General features: G+C 34.7%; 5 protein-coding genes across 8 annotated transcripts; 4 read left to right on the top strand and 1 right to left on the bottom strand.

Moving 5' to 3' along the window:
• Window positions 1-1,422: 1,422 nt before the first annotated feature.
• Window positions 1,423-3,539, top strand: str-113 (the record flags this gene model as incomplete). Of its 2 annotated transcripts, NM_071624.1 has the most annotated exons (8): window positions 1,423-1,620; window positions 1,669-1,753; window positions 2,076-2,154; window positions 2,198-2,332; window positions 2,378-2,441; window positions 2,542-2,742; window positions 3,231-3,408; window positions 3,454-3,539. In NM_071624.1, 8 exons carry the CDS (start codon window positions 1,423-1,425, stop codon window positions 3,537-3,539), a joined length of 1,026 nt encoding a protein of 341 aa, NP_504025.1. The 2 variants fall into 2 exon arrangements, with proteins under 2 accessions (NP_504025.1, NP_001317843.1); NM_001330799.1 differs by lacking the exons at window positions 1,423-1,620; window positions 1,669-1,753; window positions 2,076-2,154; ... (1 more) ...; window positions 2,378-2,441; window positions 2,542-2,742 and having other exon boundaries at window positions 3,252-3,408.
• A 5,298-nt stretch (window positions 3,540-8,837) lies between these two features.
• On the top strand, window positions 8,838-16,754 carry acr-23. Of its 2 annotated transcripts, none has more exons than NM_071623.5 (9): window positions 8,838-9,108; window positions 9,664-9,708; window positions 9,762-9,871; window positions 9,920-10,073; window positions 10,310-10,445; window positions 10,595-10,781; window positions 10,956-11,086; window positions 15,245-15,616; window positions 16,366-16,751. In NM_071623.5, exons 1-9 carry the CDS (start codon window positions 8,911-8,913, stop codon window positions 16,668-16,670), a joined length of 1,638 nt encoding a protein of 545 aa, NP_504024.2. In that variant the 5' UTR covers window positions 8,838-8,910; the 3' UTR covers window positions 16,671-16,751. The 2 variants fall into 2 exon arrangements, with proteins under 2 accessions (NP_504024.2, NP_001317822.1); NM_001330798.2 differs by having other exon boundaries at window positions 8,905-9,108; window positions 10,595-10,748; window positions 16,366-16,754.
• A 198-nt stretch (window positions 16,755-16,952) lies between these two features.
• str-114 (Serpentine receptor class r-10) lies at window positions 16,953-18,637 on the bottom strand (the record flags this gene model as incomplete). Of its 2 annotated transcripts, none has more annotated exons than NM_001330797.1 (7): window positions 16,953-17,068; window positions 17,120-17,423; window positions 17,500-17,574; window positions 17,625-17,688; window positions 17,737-17,950; window positions 18,312-18,396; window positions 18,440-18,637. In NM_001330797.1, 7 exons carry the CDS (start codon window positions 18,635-18,637, stop codon window positions 16,953-16,955), a joined length of 1,056 nt encoding a protein of 351 aa, NP_001317821.1. The 2 variants fall into 2 exon arrangements, with proteins under 2 accessions (NP_001317821.1, NP_504023.1); NM_071622.1 differs by having other exon boundaries at window positions 16,953-17,059.
• A 1,810-nt stretch (window positions 18,638-20,447) lies between these two features.
• On the top strand, window positions 20,448-23,670 carry F59B1.10 (CHK kinase-like domain-containing protein). The gene is made up of 5 exons (NM_182423.4): window positions 20,448-20,611; window positions 21,279-21,936; window positions 23,025-23,128; window positions 23,183-23,344; window positions 23,392-23,670. The coding sequence occupies exons 1-5, from the start codon at window positions 20,456-20,458 to the stop codon at window positions 23,596-23,598; spliced, it is 1,287 nt and encodes a 428-aa protein (NP_872223.1). The 5' UTR covers window positions 20,448-20,455; the 3' UTR covers window positions 23,599-23,670.
• Window positions 23,671-24,166: 496 nt separating this feature from the next.
• F59B1.8 (CHK kinase-like domain-containing protein) lies at window positions 24,167-26,552 on the top strand. The gene is made up of 5 exons (NM_071621.5): window positions 24,167-24,328; window positions 24,867-25,500; window positions 25,919-26,022; window positions 26,075-26,236; window positions 26,295-26,552. Exons 1-5 carry the CDS (start codon window positions 24,173-24,175, stop codon window positions 26,499-26,501), a joined length of 1,263 nt encoding a protein of 420 aa, NP_504022.2. The 5' UTR covers window positions 24,167-24,172; the 3' UTR covers window positions 26,502-26,552.
• Window positions 26,553-26,694: the final 142 nt, after the last annotated feature.

The following is a 26,694-nucleotide window of genomic DNA, read 5'->3' as shown; positions in this document are numbered from 1 at the left end:
AAAACAATCTGGTTTGCGATGAGAGATCGCAACGGTGGAGACGCAGAAAAATAAGTGTGAGGAAGAAATGTAGCGGTGGGAAATGATTTGGATTATTTTTTGAAAATGTGCGGAAATTGAAAAATTAAGCAAAAATGTTCGGTGCATTTCAGGGATGTGCGGCAAACTTACACAATTCAGAAAAAAAAATCTATTTTTAGCATTAATATAAAAGTGTGGGAAAATGTTCAACATGAAAATAATATTAGCTTGAAAGTCGCTGTTTGCGGATCAATATTGATGTTTTTAAAAAAAACAGTGACTTTCAGGCACCTTTTGAGACGTTTGTTAATTTTTTTAGCAAAAACAAGGGGTTACATCGTGAACCTAGTTCAATGTCGGCTGCACATAAGACCCAGCATAAAAAAGTTGATTTTCAGAAACAAGGTCAAACTACTAACTACACGAACATATTTGTTGGCGATAAACTCAACTAGAAAATACTTAATCTGATTTTGCATTAGGGGAACAGCTTGTTTGGTAAATTGAATTATTAACTAAATTCTCTACCCAAAACCTATTTATATTTGCAATTTCCGGGTGACCACTATACTTTTCATTGTTAAATTTCAATAGAAAAAATTTCAAGGTTTCGTTTATTTTTGAAGATTTGCATTTATTGTTGAGTACTTGATGAATACGAAAAAATAAGAAAAATGAGGGCGAAATTGTAGAGTATGTATTTTATGTACTGGTCAAAATGAGTGAGTGGAAGATACAAAAACATAGTTTAAAAGAAATCGGACGAGTGAAATGCATTACTCATTTTCAAACTCCACGTGATATCGTTTTACCGAGTTTAAAACCATTTTTAAAGTTTTTTTGACAACACATTTGTTTTTGAATTTACAAAAACAACAACTCAATTAATTGTTCGAATTACTTCTAAATTTTCATGGTTTTTCCCAAATGTCGTACTTCATCTATTAGCACTCCAGCAAACCAAACAAAAATTAGAGGGTCTAGTGTCTAGTGTTGTGAACTTTTTATTTGTTGACTTTCATGTAAAATTCGAATCATTTTCCATATATTCCTAAAAACTTCCATATGCGATACATTGCCGAGATATGTATATGTATCTAGACCAATCACAAATCTGAAATAAAAAGATGATCATCGGTGTTGAACATTTTGACTAACGTTCCCACGATCGGAAACAACTGACACCATGAGACAATTTGACATAACATTAGAATAGTATTGCCAAAAATTGATTAGACGGATATCCGGAATAGACTTCAATAACACAACTGTATTTACTTGTTCACTGTATAGATGTTTGAGATTTCTTTTGTCTACCACTTGGCTCCAGTTTTCAAGTTTTCATTCTTACAAGAGCCTCGTCAAAGCTTGAAACTTAATTTTTTTCAAATTCCAGAAAAAATGTCTGACCGTCATTGGCTCGACATCACCACCTACTCAGACCACATTGGGTTTACGATTTCCACCATCGCCAATTTCGTTCTGATCCTTCTGCTAGTCTTCCGACCGACCAAATCATACGGTTCATACAAGTACCTGATGATCACATTCTGCGTGTTCAGCCTCTTTTACACCTCCATTGAAACTTTTTTGAGACCTGTAAGTTGATTTAAAATACCTGACTTGTGAGACAAGGATGATTTTCAGCTCATCCATATCTACGACAATACGATCTTCGTGATTCAGCGCAAGAGATTCCAGTACTCCGAGGGTACCGCTAGAGCCATTTCATGTTCGTTTGAAATTAAGCTCCGAGTATAAAATATTGTGCTTATAGTCAGTGCCACTTGTACTTTGATAAATGACTAGTTTTTTTGGACCAATCAGTGATGCGTAGGCGTGGTCAAATCCGCTGATTGGTCAACACAAAATTTGAATTTGGGCGCAATTTAGAACACTTTCGGCGTAAGGATTTCACGGTAGTGTTATGAATTGCGGATCACCGAAAATAAAAACATCCTACTGGATAAATGGACGCCCAAAATTCTTGATTTATCAAGCCTTGCATCAGCCTAAACACATAAGTCTCAAGCCTGAAACTTTCTCATTTTCAGCGACCTACTGCGGCTGCTACGCCATGAGCTTCACCCTGTTCGCCGTCCACTTTGTCTACCGTTACTATGCGGCTTGCAAGTGAGTTTTACTGGAGTTTTTCTAGATTTACCAGTATTTTCAGACCCGACAACCTCCGTTACTTCCAAGGATGCTACTTTGTCGCATGGGTATTCGGAGCAATGGCGGTGGCGGCGAGCTGGGGGTTCGCAGCGTTTATTCTGTACCCGGAGACCGAGAGGACCAGGACGGCGTTGATGTGAGTACAGGCTCTTAGCTTTAGCTAGACAACTGAAATATTCAGACACGTCATACAAACATCCTATGAGCTGGATCCCGAGTGGGTGGGAAATGTTCCATATAGCTATGTGAGTTTTCAATTTATTACAACATTTTCCCACACAAATCAAATGTTGGAAAACATTTTGATTTTTGAGATTTTGTACTTGATCTTGCTCATTATTTCAGTGGCGCACAGAAAACGGAGTGGAATACCTGAATCCTCGCAACGTCATCGGGATCTTTCAACACGGCGTCATCATGATCCTCTCCTTCGGAACAGTCTTCTACTGCGGATTCAACACTTATAAGACTTTGAACGGAAGTCTGGGGGTGTCTGAAAAAACAAAAGAAATGCACACCCAATTGTTCAAGGCCTTGGTTCTACAGGTAAGCTTGTTATGGCTGATATCACGTGAATTGTGTTATGATCATTGGGTTTTGATAGCTACAATAACAAGACTCTTCCGTTAATAACAGTCTGGGTCCCCAGGAAATTGGAAAATTGCGTAAAGAGAAAAAAAACATTAAATAATTAGCCTGTAGTTTAACGTTTGACTTTTAAACATCAACACTTTGTGAGCAAGTTTTGCTATAAACGCACCCGTCATAGATCGAGGACAACGGGGGTGCGACTGTGTAGCATGTACCGACATCTATAGGGTTCCGCACCCCACACACTACTAGAACTGAGTTTCATAGTATAATGCAGAACCCGGTAGATGTCGGACGGTTCTAAACAGTCTCTCTTCATCATTATCAAGATCTCAATTTTTTTTCAAATTGGGCCTGTCCAAAGTTTTGAAACTTGTGCATTTCTTTTCTTGTTTTAAGTAAAAAACTATAAACTATGTTAGCTTACAGCTGGTTACTTCCAGACTATCATCCCTACTACACTAATGTACATCCCGACAACCATGCTCTTTGTCACCCCATTCGTTGGACTCAACATCGGCTGTTACGGCAACATCACTACTGCCACCGTCCATTTGTATCCTGGAATTGACCCAGTCGTTTTGATCTTTATAATCCGAGACTTCCGGCAAACGATTTTAAGTAGGTGCTCTCAAATTCTTTGAATTACTAAAAAGTTTGTTTCAGGACCATTCAGATGCTTCTACCGTTCAAATAGTGTCGAAAACACTGCCACCATAAGGCAATACCAGCAGAGCAGCTCCAAAGGATAATTGTTTTCAAAAGTTTCAAATTTTTGTACTGTCCGTATTAATCTAAATATTAATCCCTGAAAAAATTCTTCCCATTCTGTAAATAAAATTATTAATATTAGTTTTGCCTGAAGCACTTGAAAATGCCAGCAAAGTGTCGGCTGCTAGAAAGTTAGTCTGGAAATGACCCGGTATTTGGCCTACCTGTGTTACATTGACACAACCCGTCATCTGTTGGGCGCTTAATAATACACCCTTCTTGAGAAGAGAAGACAAGATGTATCATTCCTCAAAGTATGTCAGCTGTTCCATCTCTAACAAGTTTCTATATTTTTCTTACTATTAGTGGGCTTGATGTTACGTGTGGACCTGCAAATTGTCCGCTGCACTTTTTTCCTACCAAACAAATGTGCAAATTTGAAAAATACCGCTGCAAATCTCTTCAGACAATTGCACTAACAAGCTTATCAATTCAACATGAAGAATGACAATGCTCAAAGATCCAAAAGTTCGGCTCCTTTTGTGATAACATCTTTCATCTGCCTTCTGCTCACTGAACTTTACTCATTGCCTGGCACCAGAGATAACAAACGTCTATCTTTCAACCCAACTCCACGGGACCAACGCTTTTGTCGTAAAACGTCAAAAACCAAGGAGGGTGGCCTCATTTTCGACATGTTTTATTGATTCTGTTCTTATATTTTGAGTTAATATTTTGTTCATAAAAATCAATAGTGAGATCGAATTCAAAAAAAATTCCTTTCAGTTAACGAATTTTCTGAGAATTTTCTAGTTTAGGATTTTTCTCTTCAACCAGGTGTCTCCGTTGTAAACCGCACTACAAATCGCAGGTAAAAAAAACTTTGAAATGGGACACCCCGTACCCGGAAGTTTTTTCCTTAAATACTGAAGATCCACTTTCCATTGTTTTCATTTTCTAAACAATTTATAGATTTTCAGGTTCTTATTGAAAATTATACTAAAATTCAATAAATATCACACCGATTTTTAGGTTTCAAAATTGCTCGCCAATTGGGTTTTAAATGGTAAAATCTAGAAATTTTCCAAAAATCTAGAAATTTGCCAAAATTTGTTCTTATAAAATTTGAATTTCCCGACAAAATAACATTCTCCAGATAAATTTTAATTTTCCGTTAAAAAGTTTTACTCACTAGGGAACCGTCAGAAGGTGCCCATCGGACTTGCATATGAGACCTATGCTATTCGATAGTGCATATCTTAAAACGGTTACTCGTGAAATTTTAGCGGCAAAACTCCAGAACCAAGCTCACGGCAGGCTCTCAAAGTTCTTAAAATAGCACTGTAAGGAAAAACTTTAACGATCTGACGAAGCAATTTTCCATATTCACTTTGATAGCTCATATCTCCGTGGATAAATTTTTTACAGAAAAGTCATCAACTAAAAAGTTGTTGGGATTGTTGTAAAGAACAAGCTTGTATGTAGTTGAAAGTTTTTTACCAAAAAAATTTTGTTTGCGAGAAAATCGTTAGAAACGGAATAGCAGCATAAAAATAACAACAGCACTTCGCGCGCTTTTATCTCAAACAAAAATATTTTGGTAAAAAACTTTTAACTAGAAACTTGTTTGTTACAACAATATCAACAACTTATCAGTTGATGACTTTTCTGTAAAAAAATTATCTACGGAGATATGAGCTACCAAAGTGAAATTGGAAAATTGTCCCTCCAATGCTTTGTTAAAGTGCTATTTTAAGATCTTTGGGAGCCCGCCGTGAGCTTGGTTCTGGAGTTTTGCCGCTAAAAATTCACGAGTAACCGTTTTAAGACATGGGCTATCGAATGGGATAGGTCTTATATGCAAGTCCGATGGGCACCTTCTGACGGTTCCCTAGTCAGAAATTCCGAGTTCAGCACCAATTTTTTTCCAGAATATTTGAATTTCCCGCCAAAAGTTTGATCTCGTTGTCAGAAAATTTTAATTTCCCGCCAAAAAAATGTTTTTCAGAAAATTCGAAAATCCACCAAAATTTGTGTTTTCAGAATATTTGAATTTTCCCGCCAAAAGTTTGATCTTGTTGTCAGAATATTTGAATTTCCAACCAAATTTATTTCTCAAAAAATTTGAATCCCCCGCCAAAATTTTTATTTCAGAAACTTGAATTTTCCCGCCAAAAATTTGATCTTGTAGTCAGAATATTTGAATTTCCCACCAAATTTATTTCTCAAAAAATTTGAAATTACCGCCAAATTATTTTGTTCAGAAATTTGAATTTCCCGCCAAATTTATTTCCCAGAAAAATTGAATATCCCATTGAAATTTTTTAAATAGAAAATTTGAATATACCGCGAAATTTTTTTCACGTTAAATCTGAGTTCCCAAGTATTCTTTAGTGTGAAAGTTTGGAGTGCCCTAAAATTTTACGTCGAACATCTTCTAAACCACCTCTTCGGAATAAAAATAGTAGAACGAAAACCAACAAAAAAAGTGGAAACCGACGAGCATCTGGGTCTTAACTTGTTCCAACCCACTCAAACTTTGGTCAGACCCGTATTCTATTTTCAAATGTTTTCCCTATTCTTGAAAGAATTTTGGGAACTTTTCCAAAATAGAAATTTTTGAATAATTTTTTAATATATGAGAAAATAAAAATATTTATTTTCTGTAATTTAAACACTTAATTCGTTATAGATCATCAAGAAATTCACATCATTAATTTTTTGAGCACCTAGAGAATCTTGCGATTACTCGAAATATTTCTCAAATTTTTTCAATAATTGATAAAGAATTTGATAATTTTGAACTTCAAAAAACTTGAGCTTTTCCATTTCCGAGACCCCATCATTTTAAAAAGTGTTCTCATATGCTTTTTGGCCATTTTACTAGTATTGGGGAGCTACTTTATAGTTGAAAGGTCATTAGATTAAGAGGACCAAAAGCTTGATTGCGTGTCTTTTTAGCAACTCGAAAAACTCATCATCAAGACACTTTAGAGGAGCTCCCCATTCATATTAATTATTTCTCGAGAAAAACCTCATTTGAAATTTTATAATTATTCTGCGTAATACTTTTCCACTTATTTCCCCATTTCACTGTTTTCTTGTGGTAGTCACATCCATTTCAATTTCATTACCCCCTCCTGAACCCTTCCGTCCAATACTCAATTTCACTTTTCGTGTTCATTTTTTATTCACTGCTCAATTTCTGAATAATTTTGTAAACATTTGAATTTTGCTGTACCAGGAAGTATTTTGACAATGGAACTTCCTGAAATTGATATTTGTGAACGAATACTTTCCGAGGCGGAACGAAACTTTAATTGTAATCAGACACTTTGTGTGCACCAAGAATATTTGTATTTAAACAGGTGTCCAAAGTTGTAGCAATGCTCAAAATTTCACCCAAATTTTTTGGAAAACTTGGCAATTTACCAAAACAAAGATTTTAGTAACTGTAAGAGTTAGTAAGAATATTTTCAAGTTTATTACAGCAGCAAAAAATGTACCCCGCAAGTTTCAGCTCAAACTTTCAAAACATGATTCGACCCGGGTTGCGGGCGGCAATTGTCGTTCGGCAAATTGTCGGTTTGCCGATTTGCCGGAAATTTCAATTCCGGTAATTTGCCGATATGCAGTTTGCCGAACATCAATTTTACGGAAGTTTTTAAAGGGATTTTTATAAGACGGAAAAACTTTGCCTTTTTGAAATTTTGCCCGTTTTCTTTAGATATTTTCATAGAATTTGCTACTGTTCAAAATGAATGTAGGAACATTTATAGGATGCGTACAATTTTGTCAATTAAAATTGAAAATTTGAAATTTCCAAAAAAAATGCAGAACCACAATTTGCCGAAAATTTTCGGCAATCGCCGTTGTTCCGGCAAATCGGCAATTTGCCGGTTTGCCGGCTCGCCGATTTGCCGGACAATTTCAATTCCGGCAATTTGCCGAACAATTTCAATTTCGGCAATTTGTCGATTAGCCGATTTGCCGGAAAATCGTTTGCCGCCCCCCCCCCTGATTTGACCTATGCACAAGAAAATGTACTATTCGGAATTTTGCGCACTTTTAAGAAATACGGAAGACAATTTTGTCTTTTTTTAATAGAAACTTTTACAAACAAAATATTTGTTAAAGGTTCAGGTATTAATTTTTCAAGACCGTGTAACTATAAATTTATCACGTGTAAAACACTTTTTCAACTTTACTGACAAATTGCACACATTAATTTCTCTGGTGATGATACACGTGAACGATGACAATTGAAATAGCGACAAGATTCCGTAGCGACAAAAACAAAGATGATAGAAACCCGATCCATCTCAATTCTTTTTGCTCACACTCACTCACACAGACAACACTCACATTGACTCACTTACAAATTGATAGAGAATTGGCCAGAAGGGATGGTGCATCTTGGGTGCTTTTTTTACGAGAGGCTATTGGTCAAGCTATTTACAAAATCATGTTTGTTTGTAGACTCGTCATTCCGGTGCAACTTTCTGAATAGTTTTTGAAACGTTCGGTACTTGACCCTGTAAATTGTATCGGTTTTGGCACTAGAGATATTTGAATTTTTACATTGTTTAAATATTGATATTTAAAAAATAATTAGGTCGTAAAATTCGAAGGAATTTTTTTTTCAAAAAAAAAGGCAAAAACTGACAAATTGCCACTTTTGAAATAAAATAAAAAATGCTCGAAATTTTTTTTTTAAAGTTTTACTTCTTCATTTTTCATTTTGGCATGTAGGTGTAGTTTTTAACAATTTTTCCAGTAGCGCTACTTCACATTTGAGTTGTTGAAAAAAGGTAAAAATGTAGCAGTATTTGCACGTGGTGCTTGACTGTCCTATTACGGTTTGATCTACAAAAATGTGGAATTTTTTTGCCCAAAAAAATGTGACGTCAGCACCTTCTTAACTATGCGAAATCAGTTGAGATCTCTGCGTCTCTTCTCCCGCATTTTTTGTAGATCAACGTAGATCCAGCTGAAATGAGACACTCTGACACCACGTGTATTTGCACGAAAAATATAGTTTCTAAATTTTTTAAATAATTTTTTTCTACAAGAAACACTCGCATTTTAACTTGAATAATTTTTTTCGGAAAATAAAAATTTTCTTAAAAGTGCCCGGGTCTGTGCATGTTTTTGAAATTCTATAAACGTACCCTAGTAAACTAACAATATTTTCTGCTCTCCACGTCATGCCCAACTCGACTCATAGTCAATTTTTTTAATTTTATAGAGCCCTACTCCAATTTTCTCAATTGACCTAAAATATTTGTCTTTTTCGGGTTCAAGGTCCATTTCTATTTTCATTTCCATGCCTTTTCACAAAATTAGCAGCTTTTAAAGTGCATTGTCCTTTACTCCAATTTCCTTGATTTTTTGGTTTTCCAGAAAAAAAATATGCACAGGATCTACACATTTTTGATATTTATTTCACAATTAGCATTAGGACTGTCAAATAATCCGGACATACCTATTCAATATGAATTAGCCAACAATATTATGGAGAACTATCAAAAAGGATTGATACCTAAAGTCAGGAAAGGGTCGCCAATCAATGTCACTCTTTCGTTGCAGCTTTATCAGATTATTCAAGTGGTGAGTTGGATTTTTATTCTAAAGGTGAAGACTTTGTTTTTTAAGATTAAAAAATGGTCCAAAACTTCCGAATTTTTTCAATTTTTTTCCAAAACTTTGAACGACTACAACTTTTTTAAAAGACATTCTCAGAAAGTTTTAATACACAATTAGTTTCAAAAAATTTTAGGTCTATGAAGCAAAATCTCAGACTTCGGTACTCCACCTTATATCTAATTATATTTTACTGCTCGGCGGAGTTAGCAGCACATTTTTTGACACTTTTAAAGTTTTAAAAAGCTGAACTTTACCTGTTCATCAACGCCCAAAATATTTTTAAAAAAATGATTTGCTCACTTTTCACACCTAAGTACATTTTTTCTATTTTTAGCCCATTCAATAGCTACTGCAAAAAGTCCCTGGTCAGTGATCCAATTTTTTTTATCCGAGAAAGAGATATTTTGCTCAATGAGCAGCTGCTTGAACACTTGGTCCCCGTAAACTTCTTGCTAAAATCTAGTTGAATATAGACCAGAAAGCAAGCCAAAATTTGAAAAAAAAAACTGAAACTTTCAGAATGAGCCGCAACAATATCTACTACTCAATGCGTGGGCGGTAGAGGTAAATTTTAAATTTTACATTTTGGAATGATTCAATAATTTTGAATTTCTTAGCGATGGGTAGATCAAATGTTGGGATGGGACCCGTCGGAATTCGACAATGAAACTGAAATTATGGCGCGACACGATGATATTTGGCTGCCGGACACCACTTTGTATAACTCGTTAGTTTTGAGGGTTGAGACTTTATTTTTCAAAACCATTAATTTCAGACTTGAAATGGATGACTCAGCATCTAAAAAACTTACACATGTAAAGCTCACTACTCTGGGCAAAAATCAAGGTGCAATGGTGGAACTGTTGTATCCAACTATTTATAAAATCAGTTGTCTGTTGAATTTGAAATATTTCCCTTTTGATACGCAGGTATGCATTTTTAAGGAAACTTTACAGAAAATAACTCCAAAACATTTAGATTTTTCTAAAAATTTCAGTCATTGTTTCGGTAAATAGCAAAAAAAATTTCCAAAAATGTGGACCCATTTTTGAAATATAAAAAATTGGAAAATTTTTTAAAAGTTTTCTCGGAAATTTTAGAGGCTATTTCAATCAATTTTCTTACATACATACTCCATCTTGAAACATTTTTTTCAATTTTTCAGACTTGCCGAATGACATTTGGTAGTTGGTCCTTTGACAATAGTCTAATTGACTATTTTCCACGGACGTTCACAAATGGTCCGATCGGGCTGGCAAATTTCTTGGAAAATGATGCATGGAGCGTTCTTGGAACAAAAGGTGAGATTTTAATGCCTACTTTCAAGGCAGCCTTTGCCTACCTTGTGCCTAAAGCTCGGCATGTAGGCATAAGGTAGGCAAGCAGGCGTCTATAATCAAAATTAACAATTCAGTTTGAAAAACAGTCGTTTAAAAGCTATAATTTTCAGTAAACCGCGAAGAGAAAAAATACACGTGCTGTCCGGTCAACTACACACTGCTCCACTACGACGTCGTTATTCAACGCAAACCGCTCTACTACGTGCTCAATCTGATCGCGCCGACCGCCGTCATCACCTTCATCTCGATCATCGGGTTTTTCACGTCAGTCAATCCGTTCACCAACTTCTGCAATGTGTGCGTTTGGAAACTAACCCTATGTTATACTCTTTATGTCTCCAGAACGTCTTGTGAGCGTCCATATTCTTTTCCTGTAGATTTCCTTTTACTTACATGTCGTGTTGCTTTTAGGCTAACCCCGTTAATTGTTTCAAAATTTTATGATAAGTTTTAACACTTTATGTTTTTTAGGTCGTCTTCAGTTCACGATTTACGTCAAGAAAAAATCACACTGGGCATCACTACACTCCTTTCGATGTCTATTATGATATTTATGGTGTCCGACAAAATGCCATCGACGTCTACATGTGTTCCACTTATAGGTTCGTTTCAAATATAACACAAAACTACAAACTACAAACTAGAAACTGAAGTTATGTACAATACAGGGGTGCGCGGCAATTGGTGTTCGGCAATCGAATTTTTGGCAATTTTGAGAAACTACAGACTACAAAACCTACATACTACAAACTACAAACTTACAAACTACAAAACCTACAAGCAACAAACTACTAACTACTACCTAACTATTAACAAGAAACCTTTTAAACTGCAAACTTCAAACTACAAACTACAAACTACAAACTACAAACAACATACTACAAACTACAAACTTCAAACTACAAACTACAAACTACAAACTAAGAACTACAAACTACAAACCTACAAAGTACAAAACCTACAAATAACAAACTACTAACTACTCGGCAGCTCGCTACTCCTGGGGCGCGCACGTTTTGCGCCTGGCGCGCGATAATAAGGGGATTCGCCTGGCGCGCTCGAGTCGCGCATAGTATGCGCACTGGATGCGAACAGAGTCTGGCAAGAACGAAGCAGGAATCAGAAAATAAAATAAACGTGCTTTTTTCTGAACTTTATAGACTAATAACTATGCAATCAATAGTATGAATGAGTAAATGTTTGAAATGGAACATTTATTGGCTCGAGGTTGCAGTTGTCAAATGGGGCACAATTAATTGGAAACTATGATGATATGTTTGTGGATATATTCTTCCGTATATAAGAAAGTACCGGTATATAGGCACTTTATAGTTGTTTTGACTTCCCAATCTTCAACGTTCACGTAGAGAAAACATGTTCCCCACATCGTTGACGCTCTGTGCGCAGATCGTCCACGCTCTGTGCGCGGATTGTCCACGCTCAGTACGCGCCCCGTGCGCGCGCCCTCCGCAGACGCGGCCGCGGCCTAGATTTCAACTCTGCCAAATTTTTCCGAGATGTTTTTATTTTATTTTTTTAGACTTTACACATTTTTTTAAAAATTTATTCTTCAATTAAAAATTAATGAAAACCTTGCAGAAAATGCATGAATGGGGCCGGTACGAAACAAATCAACGGAGGATAAGAATGAAATAGTTCATCGGTAAGATTATAACAACGATTTCTTCAAGATTAGTAATATATTGATAACGACCCGGTCTTCAACCTCTTCTATGCATCGCAATCATTTTTAAAAAATAGAATTTTATATTTTCAGAAAAGCAGCAACGTATGGAGATTATTTGGATTTCCCACCTCGTCACCCGGCCTATGCACAAGGGACATTTGCAAATAAGATTTTTGGAGCTGGTTATTTTCACTGATTCCTGTAAGTTTTTTATTCTTCAAATGAACATGAAAAATGTTTCAATGAATGAAATTAACTTCTTTATTTTTCAGGTCCATCGGAAGAACTTGAGGATCTCCAAGAAAGGAAGAAGGGAACTTGTTGCAAAATGGAAAAATATTTAATTTTGAAGTTTTTAAATATTTTTTATCTTTTCACTTTAATAAAATTTAATTTAAATACACTCAATTTTCCAAGTTAACAATGTATTTGATAAAATAAAAAAGGGGTTGGGGAACGAGCCGTGACCAAATGTCGTATGAAATGCGCCGGGCGCGCGCAGAGAGTGCGCCGGGCGTTCGAGACATTATTACTAGCGCGCTCCGTCCGCGCGCCCGGTGCGAAACGTGCGCGCGCCAGGAGTAGCAAAGTGCCGAGTAATAACTATTAACAATAAACTTTTTAAACTAAAAAACTTCAAACTAGGAAACCTACTAACTACGAAACCCACAAATTACAAACTACAAACTAGAAGCTACCAACTACAAACTACAAACTTCAAACTTCAAAGTACAAACTACAAACTACAAACTACAAACTACAAACTACAAACTACAAACTACAAACTACAAACTACAAACTACAAACTACGAAACCTTCAAACTAGAAACTGAAGTTATGTACAATACAGGGGTGCACGGCAATTGGTGTTCGGCAATCGAATTTTTGGCAATTTTGAGAAACTACAGACTAACAAACCTACATACTACAAATTAAAAACTATAAGCTACAAACTACAAACTACAAACTACAAACTACAAACTACAAACTACAAACCTACAAACTACAAAACCTACAAGCAACAAACTACTAACTACTACCTAACTATTAACAAGAAACCTTTTAAACTGCAAACTTCAAACTACAAACTACAAACTACAAACTACAAACAACATACTACAAACTACAAACTAAGAACTACAAACTACAAACCTACAAAGTACAAAACCTACAAATAACAAACTACTAACTAATAACTATTAACAATAAACTTTTAAAACTACAAAACTTCAAACTACGAAACCCACAAATTACAAACTACAAATTAGAAGCTACAAACTACAAACTACAAACTACAAACCTACAAACTACAAAACCTACAAGCAACAAACTACTAACTACTACCTAACTATTAACAAGAAACCTTTTAAACTGCAAACTTCAAACTACAAACTACAAACTACAAACTACAAACTACAAACTACAAACTACGAAACCTTCAAACTAGAAACTGAAGTTATGTACAATACAGGGGTGCACGGCAATTGGTGTTCGGCAATCGAATTTTTGGCAATTTTGAGAAACTACAGACTACAAAACCTACATACTACAAACTACAAACTTACAAACTACAAAACCTACAAGCAACAAACTACTAACTACTACCTAACTATTAACAAGAAACCTTTTAAACTGCAAACTTCAAACTACAAACTACAAACTACAAACTACAAACAACATACTACAAACTACAAACTTCAAACTACAAACTACAAACTACAAACTAAGAACTACAAACTACAAACCTACAAAGTACAAAACCTACAAACTAGAAACTGAAGTTATGTACAATACAGGGGTGCACGGCAATTGGTGTTCGGCAATCGAATTTTTGGCAATTTTGAGAAACTACAGACTAACAAACCTACATACTACAAATTAAAAACTATAAGCTACAAACTACAAACTACAAACTACAAACTACAAACTACAAACTACAAACCTACAAACTACAAAACCTACAAGCAACAAACTACTAACTACTACCTAACTATTAACAAGAAACCTTTTAAACTGCAAACTTCAAACTACAAACTACAAACTACAAACTACAAACAACATACTACAAACTACAAACTAAGAACTACAAACTACAAACCTACAAAGTACAAAACCTACAAATAACAAACTACTAACTAATAACTATTAACAATAAACTTTTAAAACTACAAAACTTCAAACTACGAAACCCACAAATTACAAACTACAAATTAGAAGCTACAAACTACAAACTACAAACTACAAACCTACAAACTACAAAACCTACAAGCAACAAACTACTAACTACTACCTAACTATTAACAAGAAACCTTTTAAACTGCAAACTTCAAACTACAAACTACAAACTACAAACTACAAACAACATACTACAAACTACAAACTACAAACAACATACTACAAACTACAAACTACAAACTACAAACTACAAACTACAAACTACAAACTACAAACTACAAACTACAAACTACAAACTAAGAACTACAAACTACAAACCTACAAAGTACAAAACCTACAAATAACAAACTACTAACTAATAACTATTAACAATAAACTTTTAAAACTACAAAACTTCAAACTACGAAACCCACAAATTACAAACTACAAATTAGAAGCTACAAACTACAAACTACAAACTACAAACCTACAAACTACAAAACCTACAAGCAACAAACTACTAACTACTACCTAACTATTAACAAGAAACCTTTTAAACTGCAAACTTCAAACTACAAACTACAAACTACAAACTACAAACAACATACTACAAACTACAAACTACAAACAACATACTACAAACTACAAACTACAAACTACAAACTACAAACTACAAACTACAAACTACAAACTACAAACTACAAACTACAAACTAAGAACTACAAACTACAAACCTACAAAGTACAAAACCTACAAATAACAAACTACTAACTAATAACTATTAACAATAAACTTTTAAAACTACAAAACTTCAAACTACGAAACCCACAAATTACAAACTACAAATTAGAAGCTACAAACTACAAACTACAAACTACGTTTGAATTTCTCTATCCAGCAAATTTCAATTTCATTTCAGCCCTTTTCTACACACTTATGATCACCATAATCTCCGTCGGAACCCTAGCCGCCTCATCAGTGATATTCGTTCAAAAACTCGGATCCATCGGAAATCCACCAGCATCAAAAACCATGAAATGGACGCATCGGATAGCTCCGTTCGTCCTGATTCAAATGCCACTGGTCATGAAGCAGGCCTACGCGAAACGGGCCAAAGAGGAGAAGCATCGGAAACGGATGTCGAGAAAGAATAGCATGTGGACGAAGGTTTATCATTTGGCACGAGATCATTCGAAGCTTATGGAAACCGTTCCGGATGGTGCTGTGAAGTTTAATCAGATCTCGGATTTTAAGAATAATGATATTGGAAATATGGAGTCTCCGAGAATGGGTACGTTTTTATCGTCATTTTTTTCTGAAGTGCGTTTCTTATTTTTAAAGACTGTGCAGATTGTAGCAGAGTGTGGTCGGCAAATGCCGCTCGGCAAATTCGGCAAATCGGCATATTCCCCGCTTGCCCGAAATTTTAAATTCCGGCAATTTGCCGTTTTGCCGATTTTCCGCCTTGCCGGAAATTTCGATTATCGGTAATTTGCCGATTTGCCGTTTGCCGAACATCTATTTGCCGGAAGTTTTTAGAGGGATTTTTTATAAGACGAAAACACTTTAAACTGTGCCTTTTTTAAACTTTTTTCCCGTTTTCTTTAGATACATTCATAGAATTTGCTTACTTTTCAAAATAGATGTAGGAACATTCATAGGATTGCGTTCAATTTTACCGATTTAAATTTAAATTCTGAAATTTCAAAAAAAAAAAATGGGCAAAGCCACAATTCTCCAAAAATTTTCGGCAATTTCCGTTTTTTGGCAAATTCGGAAAATTACCGGTTTGCCGAGTGGCCGAAAATTTCAATTCCAGCAATTTGCCGATTTGCCGAAAATTTTCAATTCCGGCAATTTGCCGATTTGCCGGAAAAATCGTTTGCCGCCCACCCCTGATTCGTAGTCCGAAATAAAAATGAGCAACCCGTAAAGCGTCGGCTGCAGTACAAATGTAGGGCGAACGGCAAAAAATCGTGGGAGTACATAGTTGTATTATTAATTGCCTAACTGTCAAAAAAAAACTCAAAATATTTTCAGCCGAATCACAAACATCCGAAACCTTCGCCGCACCGATGGATACCAGCTTCACAGAATCTCTTCACATCCCTGAGCTCAATCGTGTCGCCTCCAGCAATAGTATTCAAAGTGTCCTAAAACCGACCGAAATCCAACTGACACCATATTGTACACGGAACATTGTGGAACTCGAATGGGATTGGGTGGCTGCGGTGTTGGAACGAGTTTTTCTTATATTTTTCACAATTTGCTTCTTATTCTCAGCTATTGGAATTAATTTATATGGCTGGTATATTTGGTATACGGAAAATCATTTTCTTTTTTGAATTTGTTTATTCGATTGATCTGCTCTGATGTGATTTCACTTGTTGTTTATGCATTTTTCATGAAATAAAGACGTTGAAGTAGAAGCTAGGAACTAAAAACTACAAAATATAAACTACAAACTACAAGGCAAAAACTACAAACTGCAGACTACAAACTACAAAATACAAACGACAAACTACAGACTACAAACTACAAACTCCATAGGTTGTATTTATTTTCTAGTAAAGTGCCGGAAACCGCCGAGACTATGCAAAATGTGAAAAATTTATTTGAAAAATGGATTAAATATCAACTCGAGAAAAAGATTGTTTCTTGCTTTGAGCCTCAATACCACGGACCACTGAGCTAACCGATGCTTTTTTCGTTTTTGTGCAGCGATATATAACATCTGGAATTCCTAATTTTGACATTATTATATGTACAATCGCCACCTAAATTCTCAACTTACTTCTAATACTATTCCGGAACCCCTTAATAATGAACAGTATAACGAATGGATCGGCAGCCGGATACAAATGATTCATAACTACAGTAATATTGGCCCATGAGCCAAATGTGCCATCTATAAGGGCTGCCGTAGTGAGCACCATATTTGGGATAAACATGAAAATCAGAGGGACTACGGTTTGAGCAACTAGAGCAGTGAAAAATTGATTCTGGAGATCCTTGGTTTTCTGGGATTTTCCCTTGAAACTCATTATTCGAGTGTAGGTTTTAATGCCAAAGTAGAAAACGGCACTTATAGAGATTGTCTGGAAAAACTGTTTTCCTTTTTTTAATAAATTTTTCAAAAATAAAATCAAATATGTGCTAGGAAACAAAACATACCATAACTATCATATGATGAATTACTCCAATCATGTTATCCCATCGAATTACTCGTGTATTTCCTTGAGTTTTGTACTGAAATTTATTTTTACAAAACTTTTCTGATAAAAAATAAAAGTACTCACAAAAGCATACGGTACATGTCCGACATCATCTGGCGTTAAATTATAACAAGTTGACAAAATAAATCTAAAAAGTTCAAAATTGAATTTTGGGGAAAAAGGCCACTTTTCTCACACCAAATCCGTCCTGGTTTCTAGGTCTTCTTGAAAAAAGACATATGCAATTGCAACCCAGCTTCCTGCTATGAATAACATGCCGGACAGCCAGAAAATGAAATTTTTGGGTCGAAAATAGTGCAATTTTGTCGGGTGACAAGCAACTAGATATCGATAGATGAAATGAACGGCGAACATCACGAAGCACATCGCGAAACAGCCGCAGTAAGAGACTGAAATTTATAGTTCAATTTTCAAGTCCATTCGAATTTTTAAAATTTTTAAAATTGAAAAAAATTTGCAAAAAAGTGCAAAAAATATTGGATAAGCTTAAAAATTGAGATTTATATATTTTAGTTATATAAATTAAGGCGTAAAGGTCGAATATCAAATTAAGAAAATTTATAAAATTTTTCTGATTTTTAAAATTTTTTCGCGAGTTTTTTAAATGTGTAAAAGTAAATTATTTTTGATATTGATATCCCGCACAACTAAATTATCTAGTCTCGACAACTTTGCATTTTTTGGCTATACATATTAATTTGTTTTTTTTTCCATAATTTTTGAGCTATATTCTCCCTCAAGTATACTAACCTGTCAAGATTCTAGCCGTTGAATCAGAAAACTGAAACCGCTTGCGTTGTAAAACAATTATGGTATTGTTATAGTGATGCATCAGCTGAAATCGCAAATTATTATTGTAAAAAACCCAACCAACTTACCGGTCTGATAAAATCCTCTAATATCGTAAATAATAAACTGAAAACGCAGAAAGTGATCATCAAGTACCGATAGGTGCCAATTCCATCTATGGATTTTCCACTGAGCAGTACTAAAAGTGTACTGTTCCCTAGAACTGAGAGCATAAATCCGACGAAGGAGCAAACTTCAGTAATTTGTATCCAGTATATATCGGACATCTGAAAACAAAGCGCTCATATTTTAAAAATAAAAATTTGCAGACTAAAATTTTTTTAAAATCATTTAAAAATTTAATTTCAAGCGCCTGACACTTTGCGGGACAAGCACATGTCCCGTTAAAAACATTGAAAAGTTCTCGAATACGTAATCAAAAGTTTGTGGAATGAATAAATAAGTTTTGACTCATACATCCATCACTTCATCAAAACATACAATTCAATTAGCTCTTGGGGGCGTCTATAGACATACCCACCTGTTTCAAAAAAAAAAAACATCAAATTGTTTTATTTCGGCCTGCCCCTAATTAGTCACACGAGGATCATCATATGATAGTGTTCGTGATCAGAACGTGGATGCGGAAGTTCTAAATGAAAAAAATTTTTAAAGAAAAACAATGACGAATTATGAAGCTTCATCAAATGACCACAACTCTCATATTAAAGAAAAACTATTAGGGAGTTGGCATTAATGAATTTAAAATAATAAATTCAGAGCACATCAAAAACTGTTGAAATCCGAAAAACATTTAAGTGAAGAATTGGAAACAGTAGCTTGAAGGAACTAAAATTGTGTTCACTATTTTTTTTATTGCTGTGGATTTTCTATATAACTGTAAAAAATTATGGAATCCTTCTAATTAAAAAAAAGGTTTTTTTTCAATTTTTATCAAAAGCAACAGTTTGCTAGTTAGGTTTTTTCTTGCCGAAATTGTTAGTTTAATAGTACTGATTTGAAAATTTCCAAAAAAAAAAACGCATATACTTTTGGCTGACTATGTCTAGTGCTTGGGCCACAGGAAATGTGCTGGTATGCAGGAAAATTATAGAAAGTATGGGCATATTGATAAAACTTTGGAAAAAAAAGTTTACCAAAATAGAGGTGTTTCCAAAAAAGTTGGATCCGGCTCTATTTATTGTTTTGCGAAATTTTGCTCAGATTTTTTTTCACACATAACCAATTTTCTTCAATTCAGAAAATGAATCATGTTGGTTGGCAGATTGCAAAAAAAAAACAAGAAATTTAAAATTTGAAGTTACATTCTACTTTTCATAAAGTACCGGGACCTCTCAATATTGCTTGACATTTGTTTTCTCTTGACTAGCTCGCCTGCTCCGCAGTGTACACGTTTCCTGGCGGCACATTTTCTGTGACCAATTTCCAAATTTCCACACTAGATAACGTTGTTTCTAGGTTGCACCTCACAAAATGTATGAATCAGACAACAGAAAAAGGGGAGGTGAGCACAAAAAGTGAGAGTATATAAATAGGTGGAAGGGGATTGAGGTATGTATATTATTCACACTTTTGTCATTGTCACTGCTATAATACTGAGCGAAACCCGCTAAATGTCGTACCATACATGTATGCCACACGTTTGATTCTTTCAGTTTTGAATCCTTCAAAGAAAGAAAATTGTTTTAAAAATTGAGAAATCTGTAGGTCTATAGGTTTGCCTCCAAGATTTTCAGAATTTCTTCATTTTTTGTACTTTTCTAATACAATTTTTCTATTATGTTTTTTTACCCTCAAGTTAAATTATCTTCTTTAAAACAATTTCTGCTCATACATCTAACAACTAATTTTTGAACTTTGACAAACACTCTCTAGGCTCTCTTTTTCTCTTTCATAAATTTTTGTTTGCTTGGTCAAAACTTCTCGGCGAAACAATTCGAAAATTTTCATCAGTCACCATTTTGTCTGGTAAAAAGTAGTACATTTCTATTTTCCATCCGAAAAGTTACCTTTTAATTTTTTTTAAAATTTTTATTCTCCTATCCAATATCCAAACACGATTTTAAATAATTTTCCAGCTAAAAATGTCTGCAAACCCTTTGTCAATTCTGCAGCCAGGTACTGGATTGTTCAATACCCATGTGACTTTATTCGATGTGAATAAAGCTATCAAAGAGCAAATGAGCACTGAAAGTGAGCTCACGGCGGAGAGTAAAATGGAAGTTATTGGTGATGGGAATGTAAGTTAGGAAAACATTTTTTAAAGTGTGAAAAAGGTATTTTCAGAGTTTAAAAAAGTATATTGGAGTTATGAAATAGTTTATTTTTTAATTTTAAAATAGTAAATTTGACAACAAAAAAATTAAATAAAATTTTGGTCTAAAAATTTAGGAGTAGTGGTACAATTTTTAAAAATTTATTTTCATGTTGAAATTTATCTGGGAAGCTTTAAGCTTTAGCACTAAAATTAAGAAAAATCCGCCAAATTGACAAATCCAGGCACAAAGCAGGCACAGGCCGCCTTAGAGTCAGGCAGGCAGTCGTATTTTTGACTAGTTGCCGGTTTTTAAAAATTTTGAACTTATTGAGGAATTTCGAGCATTTCCACTTTTTTTTACTCTAAATTTTTTACTCTACTCTAAATTAGAAATTTCAAAGTATTTTTAAAGTAATTTTATCACGATTTGGGTTATTTCATTTTATTTTCAACTTAAAATATTTTGAACAAACTCAATTTTTCTCCTTTTCAATTTTTCTCAAAATTGAAAACTCAATATTATGATACCAAAATGAAAACTGAGATTATTCCAATTTTCAAAAAATCATATAAAATTGGAATTTTTTTGAAGTTTTTACTATGGTATTTGGTCATAGCTACTCCAACTTCAAATACAATTTAAAATTTAGGGCTTCTCCTCACGCGTTCTTCTAATCAGCTGCAACTGGACCATTCCCTCCGCTCATCTTCCCAAGAAGCTTATTCTGAAAATTGTTTCATTTGTTCATATTCAAGCTTTAATAGATAAGGGAAAGCAGCAAAATGCAAGCTTGATCACCAAAGAGGTCGAGGAACAAATGTACGCGTATTTCGAGAGCTCTTGTAAGAAAATGCACAATCAGGAGATGAATTTTTATGAGGTTGCTGGAAAGTTCAACTCGAAAACTTTACTCATTCCAAAAGTATATTTTTACACAAAACTCGATGAAAAAAATTCAAATAAGGGATTTATCGGAATGGAATATGTGGAAGGATCTATAGTTCGCCATAGCTACGATACCTGCACAATTGAAGAAATTCAGCCAATTCTTCGAGCTATCGCTAAGCTTCAAGCTTTAAGTCTTCAAAACCCCGCTGAAATTTCAAAGGATCTGCAGAAAATCGATAATGGGGCAATTTTCCAGGAGACGTTGAAAATGATGCTGTCTGAAAGCGGAATTAAGGGAATTTTTGAGCAGTGTAGAAATCTGGAACGATCAAGATTTGGAGAAAAAGTGGATCGGATTGAGGAGAAGCGGAATGAGATTTTGGATTTTGAGAAGGCATTCAATTTGAATAAGGTTGTGGGTGAGTAGTTTGTAGTTTGTAGTCTGTAGTCTGTAGTTTGAAGTTTGTAGTTTGTAGTTTGTAGTCGGCACCGATCGTTAAAGCGATTTTCGATATCAGAATATGCTATGTATGAAACATGAAGTGGCTTGTAGTTTGAAGTTTGTAGTTTGTAGTTTGTAGTTTGTAGTTTGTAGTTTGTAGTTTGTAGTTGTTTGCAGTTTGTAGATAGTAATCCGTGCCGAGTGTTTTTTATAATTTCAAATCGTTTCTGTTACAGCGATTTCCGATATCAGAGTTAATATGCTATGTATGAAACATGGAGTAGCTTGTAGTTTGTAGTTTGTAGCTTGTAGATTTTAGTTTGTAGTTTGTAGTTTGTAGTTTGTAGTTTGTAGTTTGTAGTCGGCACCGATCGTTAAAGCGATTTTCGATATCAGAATATGCTATGTATGAAACATGAAGTGGCTTGTAGTTTGAAGTTTGTAGTTTGTAGTTTGTAGTTTGTAGTTTGTAGTTTGTAGTTTGTAGTTTGTAGTTGTTTGCAGTTTGTAGATAGTAATCCGTGCCGAGTGTTTTTTATAATTTCAAATCGTTTCTGTTACAGCGATTTCCGATATCAGAGTTAATATGCTATGTATGAAACATGGAGTAGCTTGTAGTTTGTAGTTTGTAGCTTGTAGATTTTAGTTTGTAGTTTGTAGTTTGTAGTTTGTAGTTTGTAGTTTGCAGTTTGTAGATAGTATTTGGTGCCGAGTGTTTTTTATGATTTCAAATCGTTTCTGTTACAGCGATTTTCGATATCAGAGTTAATATGTGATTTGTAAAACATTGAACAGCTTGTAGCCTGTAGTTTGTAGTTTGTAGTTTGTAGTTTGCAGTTTGTAGGTTGTAGTCGGTATCGAGTGTATTAATAATTTCGAATCATTTCTGTTGAAGCAATTTTCGATATCAGAGTTAATATGCGCATGTGTGAAACATGAAGTAGTATGCAGTTTTTAGTTTTTAGTTTGTAGTTTGTAGTTTTTGTAGTTTGTAGTTTTTGTAGTTTGTAGTTTTTGTAGTTTGTAGTTTGTAGTGTTTCAAAGATCAAGCGTGATATTTTCCAGGAATTAAACAAAACGTGTTGTGTCACGGAGATTTATGGGCTGCCAACTTTCTGTGGACCGAAAATAATGGAGTTTTCTGTGCCACCAGAATTGTGGACTATCAGGTATATTTATTTGACAACTATAAATATTTTCCACTAAAACCTGCACATTTTCAGATGTCCCATCTAGGAAATCCAGCAGAAGACCTGGTGCGTCTCCTGGTCTCAACAATTACCGGAGCCGATCGTCAAGCCCATTGGCAGCAGATTTTGGAGCAATTTTATTCGTATTTTTTGAATGAACTTGGCTCGGGTGAAGCTCCGTACACTTTGGAGCAGGTTAGTTTTTGAGAGCAATTTTTTTATTGAAAATAAATTTTTTTCAGCTGAAGCTCTCTTTCAAGCTCTATTTTCCAGTTGGAGCATTGGCTCTTCTTCCATTGTTTGGGCCGGCTGTGGACGCGAAATTGGAGGGGATGGATTCTGAAAAAGCTGAAAAATGTCGTCACGTAGTTATTGAAAAAGTTGCATGTCTACTGGATGACCTGGAAAAGTACCATAAATTTTCCAAAAGATATTTTCAAGAAAAATAGTTTCGTCTATTTTTTTCGAAAATATTTTGTTGCGAACTGCAAATAAAATCTGTGAAATAAATAATTTATTTATTGTTTTCTTCTTGTTTTATTCAATTAAAAAAATTTAATTCATTTTCGAAAAAAATTGCCCAATTTGCCTTTTGTTTTTACAATACCAGATTTTTTTAAAAATTGGTTCCATTTTTTTTTAATTTTGAAATGTATAGAAAACGTATTTTATAGCGTTCATTTATTGCACAACAGTTTGTAGATCAAACTATCAATCACACATTTTCCACCCGCCGTCTCGTTAAAATGACGTCACTCACACACACAAGGCGGGAGGGAAAGAGAGAGGGTGTCACAAAACACAGTGACTACACAATGGGGTCACAAAGTGTGGCGGTTATATAAATAGTGCGTTCGTTTTTTTTTTGAATTCAAGTGTTTCCGTTTTTGTCCTGTCAAATGTGTTATTTCCATTGATTTCTTACACAATTTATTTCCAAGAATTTTTTAAGTTTGTCTTTTTATTATAGCTTAATAAAAGTTTTTATTTTTAAAAATCTATTAAAATAATTTTCAGCTAAAAATGTCTACAAAACCATTGTCAATTTTGCAGCCAGGTACTGGATTATTCAATACCCATGTGACTTTAGAAGATGTGAATAAAGCTATCAAAGAGCAAATGAGCACTGAAAGTGAGCTCACGGCGGAGAGCAAAATGGAGGTTATTGGGGAGGGTAATGTAAGTTTTTTATTCAATTTTTTTAAACAAAAAAACATGTTTTTTTTTTCAACTTGAAAACTGGATTTTTATATGAATTTGTAAAATAGAAATATTATAGTTTTCAATTTTTCGATTTTCCGGAAAATAAAAAAAATTGAAAACAAAAAGTTTCAAAAAATTACCATAAACCATAAAATTTAATTTTTAATCAGCTTTTGCTTTTTTAAATTTTTTTTTGTTAAAGACGAAAATAAACCAAAATGTTAAGATGTTTTTCGGAATATTTGGAAAAGAAATAAAAAAATCTTTGGACGACAGCAAGTTTTCAAAAAAAAAATCAGTTTGCGACCCAATATGAAAAATATGTACCTTCTTGTTATAAAAATTTTAAAATTGAACGCAAATAGCGCCAACCAATCAGTGATATAAGCCACGCCCTTTGCTTATCACTGATTGGTCAGCGACTTTTGCGCAGTGTTTTTGTGCTCTAGCTAGTTTTTATTTGGGGAGATAATGAGAGATAAGCAGTAAAAAAATCAAGCTTCCCATTTTTCAGGGCTTCTCCTCTTGCGTGATCCTAATCACCTGTCACTGGACCATTCCCTCGTCCCATCTTCCCAAGAAGCTAATTCTGAAAATCGTTTCATTCGTTCATGTGCAGGGCCTTCTGAATAAGTCCAATGAAGAAGGGAATTCAGTAATGTCGCCGGAAGAAGAAGCCCATGTGCATGCACATTTCGAGAAGTCCTGTCAAAAAGGGCATAACTTGGAAGTAGAGTTCTGCGAAGCTTTCGGACATTTGGAGGGGCTTCTCCTTCCCAAAGTATTCTTCTCGCAGAAATTCGAGGAGGACAACCCGAATAAGGGATTTGTTGGAATGGAGTTCGTTGAAGGTTCAGTCGTCCGGCACTGTTATGAAAATGTTACTGTAGATGAGCTCCAGCCAATTTTGAAGGCTCTTGCAAGGCTCCAGGCGTTGAGTTTGAGCACCGAAAGCTGCAGAAATTTAGATAATGGAGAAGCCTTTGAAGAGAGTTTAATGGATATGTTGTCCGAAGATGGCCTGAAAGGGATTTTCGATCAAAGCCGGAATATTGACCAGAAATTGAGTGAAAAAGTTGAACGGATTGAGCAGAACCACAAGGAGATTCTGAATTTGGAGACTGTTCTCAATTTGAATAAAGTTGTAGGTAAGAGTGAATTTTTAAAAAATTTCCAAATGTAATTTTTACCGTAGCTTTGAAAATGTTAAAAAAACATTTCGATTTTCTTTTTTGAAAACCATAATTTTTTTACAAACACTGCAACTTGTGATCAAATTTTCTCCTCTTATTTATGTACATTTCTAAAGATTTTGAAAGAAAAAGGTCTCGCAACGAAAATATATCCCATGTTGAAAATAGTTTCTCGCGGCGAAAATTGGATCTTGCCACAATAAAGGATCTCGCCAAAAGTTGAAAAATAAATTACCCGCTATCACCCTCCGTGGTATTTTTTTGTAGGTTGCAAGTTGTAGTTTGTAGTTTGTGGTCTGTAGTTTGTAGTTTGTAGTTTTTACATTGTAGTTCTTTTTTGTTATGTTTCAGAGGTCTAACTTTATATTTTCAGGAATCGACCAAAAAGTTATCTGCCATGGAGATTTATGGGCTGCCAATATTTTGTGGACCCAGACGGATGGAGGTTTTATTGCCGACAAAGTTTTGGATTATCAGGTAGAAAAAATTGATTTAATGTCGAAAATGTTCAAAAAAATGAATTTTTTAGGAATCTCACATGGGAAATCCAGCTGAAGATTTGGTGCGTCTCCTCGTCTCAACTATTTCCGGAGCCGACCGTCAATCTCACTGGGAGCACATTTTGGAGCAATTTTACACTTATTTCACGGACGAGATAGGCTCCAACAATGCTCCATACACTCTTGAACAGGTAATTTTTTGAACCATTTTTTTGGAAATTAAAAATTCTAAAACTGAAAATTTTTCAGCTCAAGACCTCTTTCAAACTGTATTTCCCAGTTGGAGCATTGACACTGATCTCCTTGTTCGGGCCGGCTGTTGACATGAAATTGCAGGGAATGGAGTCTGGAAAAGCTGAAAATTACAGACGGATTGTCATCGAAAAAGTGGATTGTCTGTTGGATGATGTGCTCAATTTTCATGATTTCAACAAGAAGTTCACTGGAAAAAATTAAAAATTTTTGCTTGATATAGTCATTTACTATATATAAAGCGCTTATTCCGTTTGTCCATAGTTTGTAGTCTATGTAGTCTTTGTATTCTGCGAAGTTTTAGCTTCTGGAGGGATAGTGAGTTGGGGTTAGTGTAGGGATATAGTCGGGGTACTGTAGTGGTACAATGGTGGTACGGTAGGAGTACTGTATGATT

This window comes from Caenorhabditis elegans, chromosome V, assembly GCF_000002985.6.
Source record: "Caenorhabditis elegans chromosome V".
NCBI lineage: Eukaryota > Metazoa > Nematoda > Chromadorea > Rhabditida > Rhabditidae > Caenorhabditis > Caenorhabditis elegans.
Note: the sequence above shows the minus strand (reverse complement) of the source record. Positions and strands in the feature narration are given on the sequence as shown.

Coding starts and splice junctions, on each gene's coding strand:
- acr-23 (NM_071623.5), top strand. CDS start 8,911: ATGCACAGGATCTACACATTTTTGATATTTATTTCACAATTAGCATTA. Junction 9,872..9,919: donor GACACCACTTTGTATAACTC/GTTAGTTTTGAG, acceptor CATTAATTTCAG/ACTTGAAATGGATGACTCAG. Junction 15,617..16,365: donor TATGGAGTCTCCGAGAATGG/GTACGTTTTTAT, acceptor AAATATTTTCAG/CCGAATCACAAACATCCGAA.
- F59B1.10 (NM_182423.4), top strand. CDS start 20,456: ATGTCTGCAAACCCTTTGTCAATTCTGCAGCCAGGTACTGGATTGTTC. Junction 20,612..21,278: donor AAGTTATTGGTGATGGGAAT/GTAAGTTAGGAA, acceptor TTTAAAATTTAG/GGCTTCTCCTCACGCGTTCT. Junction 23,129..23,182: donor CCAGAATTGTGGACTATCAG/GTATATTTATTT, acceptor GCACATTTTCAG/ATGTCCCATCTAGGAAATCC.
- F59B1.8 (NM_071621.5), top strand. CDS start 24,173: ATGTCTACAAAACCATTGTCAATTTTGCAGCCAGGTACTGGATTATTC. Junction 26,023..26,074: donor ACAAAGTTTTGGATTATCAG/GTAGAAAAAATT, acceptor TGAATTTTTTAG/GAATCTCACATGGGAAATCC. Junction 26,237..26,294: donor CTCCATACACTCTTGAACAG/GTAATTTTTTGA, acceptor AAAATTTTTCAG/CTCAAGACCTCTTTCAAACT.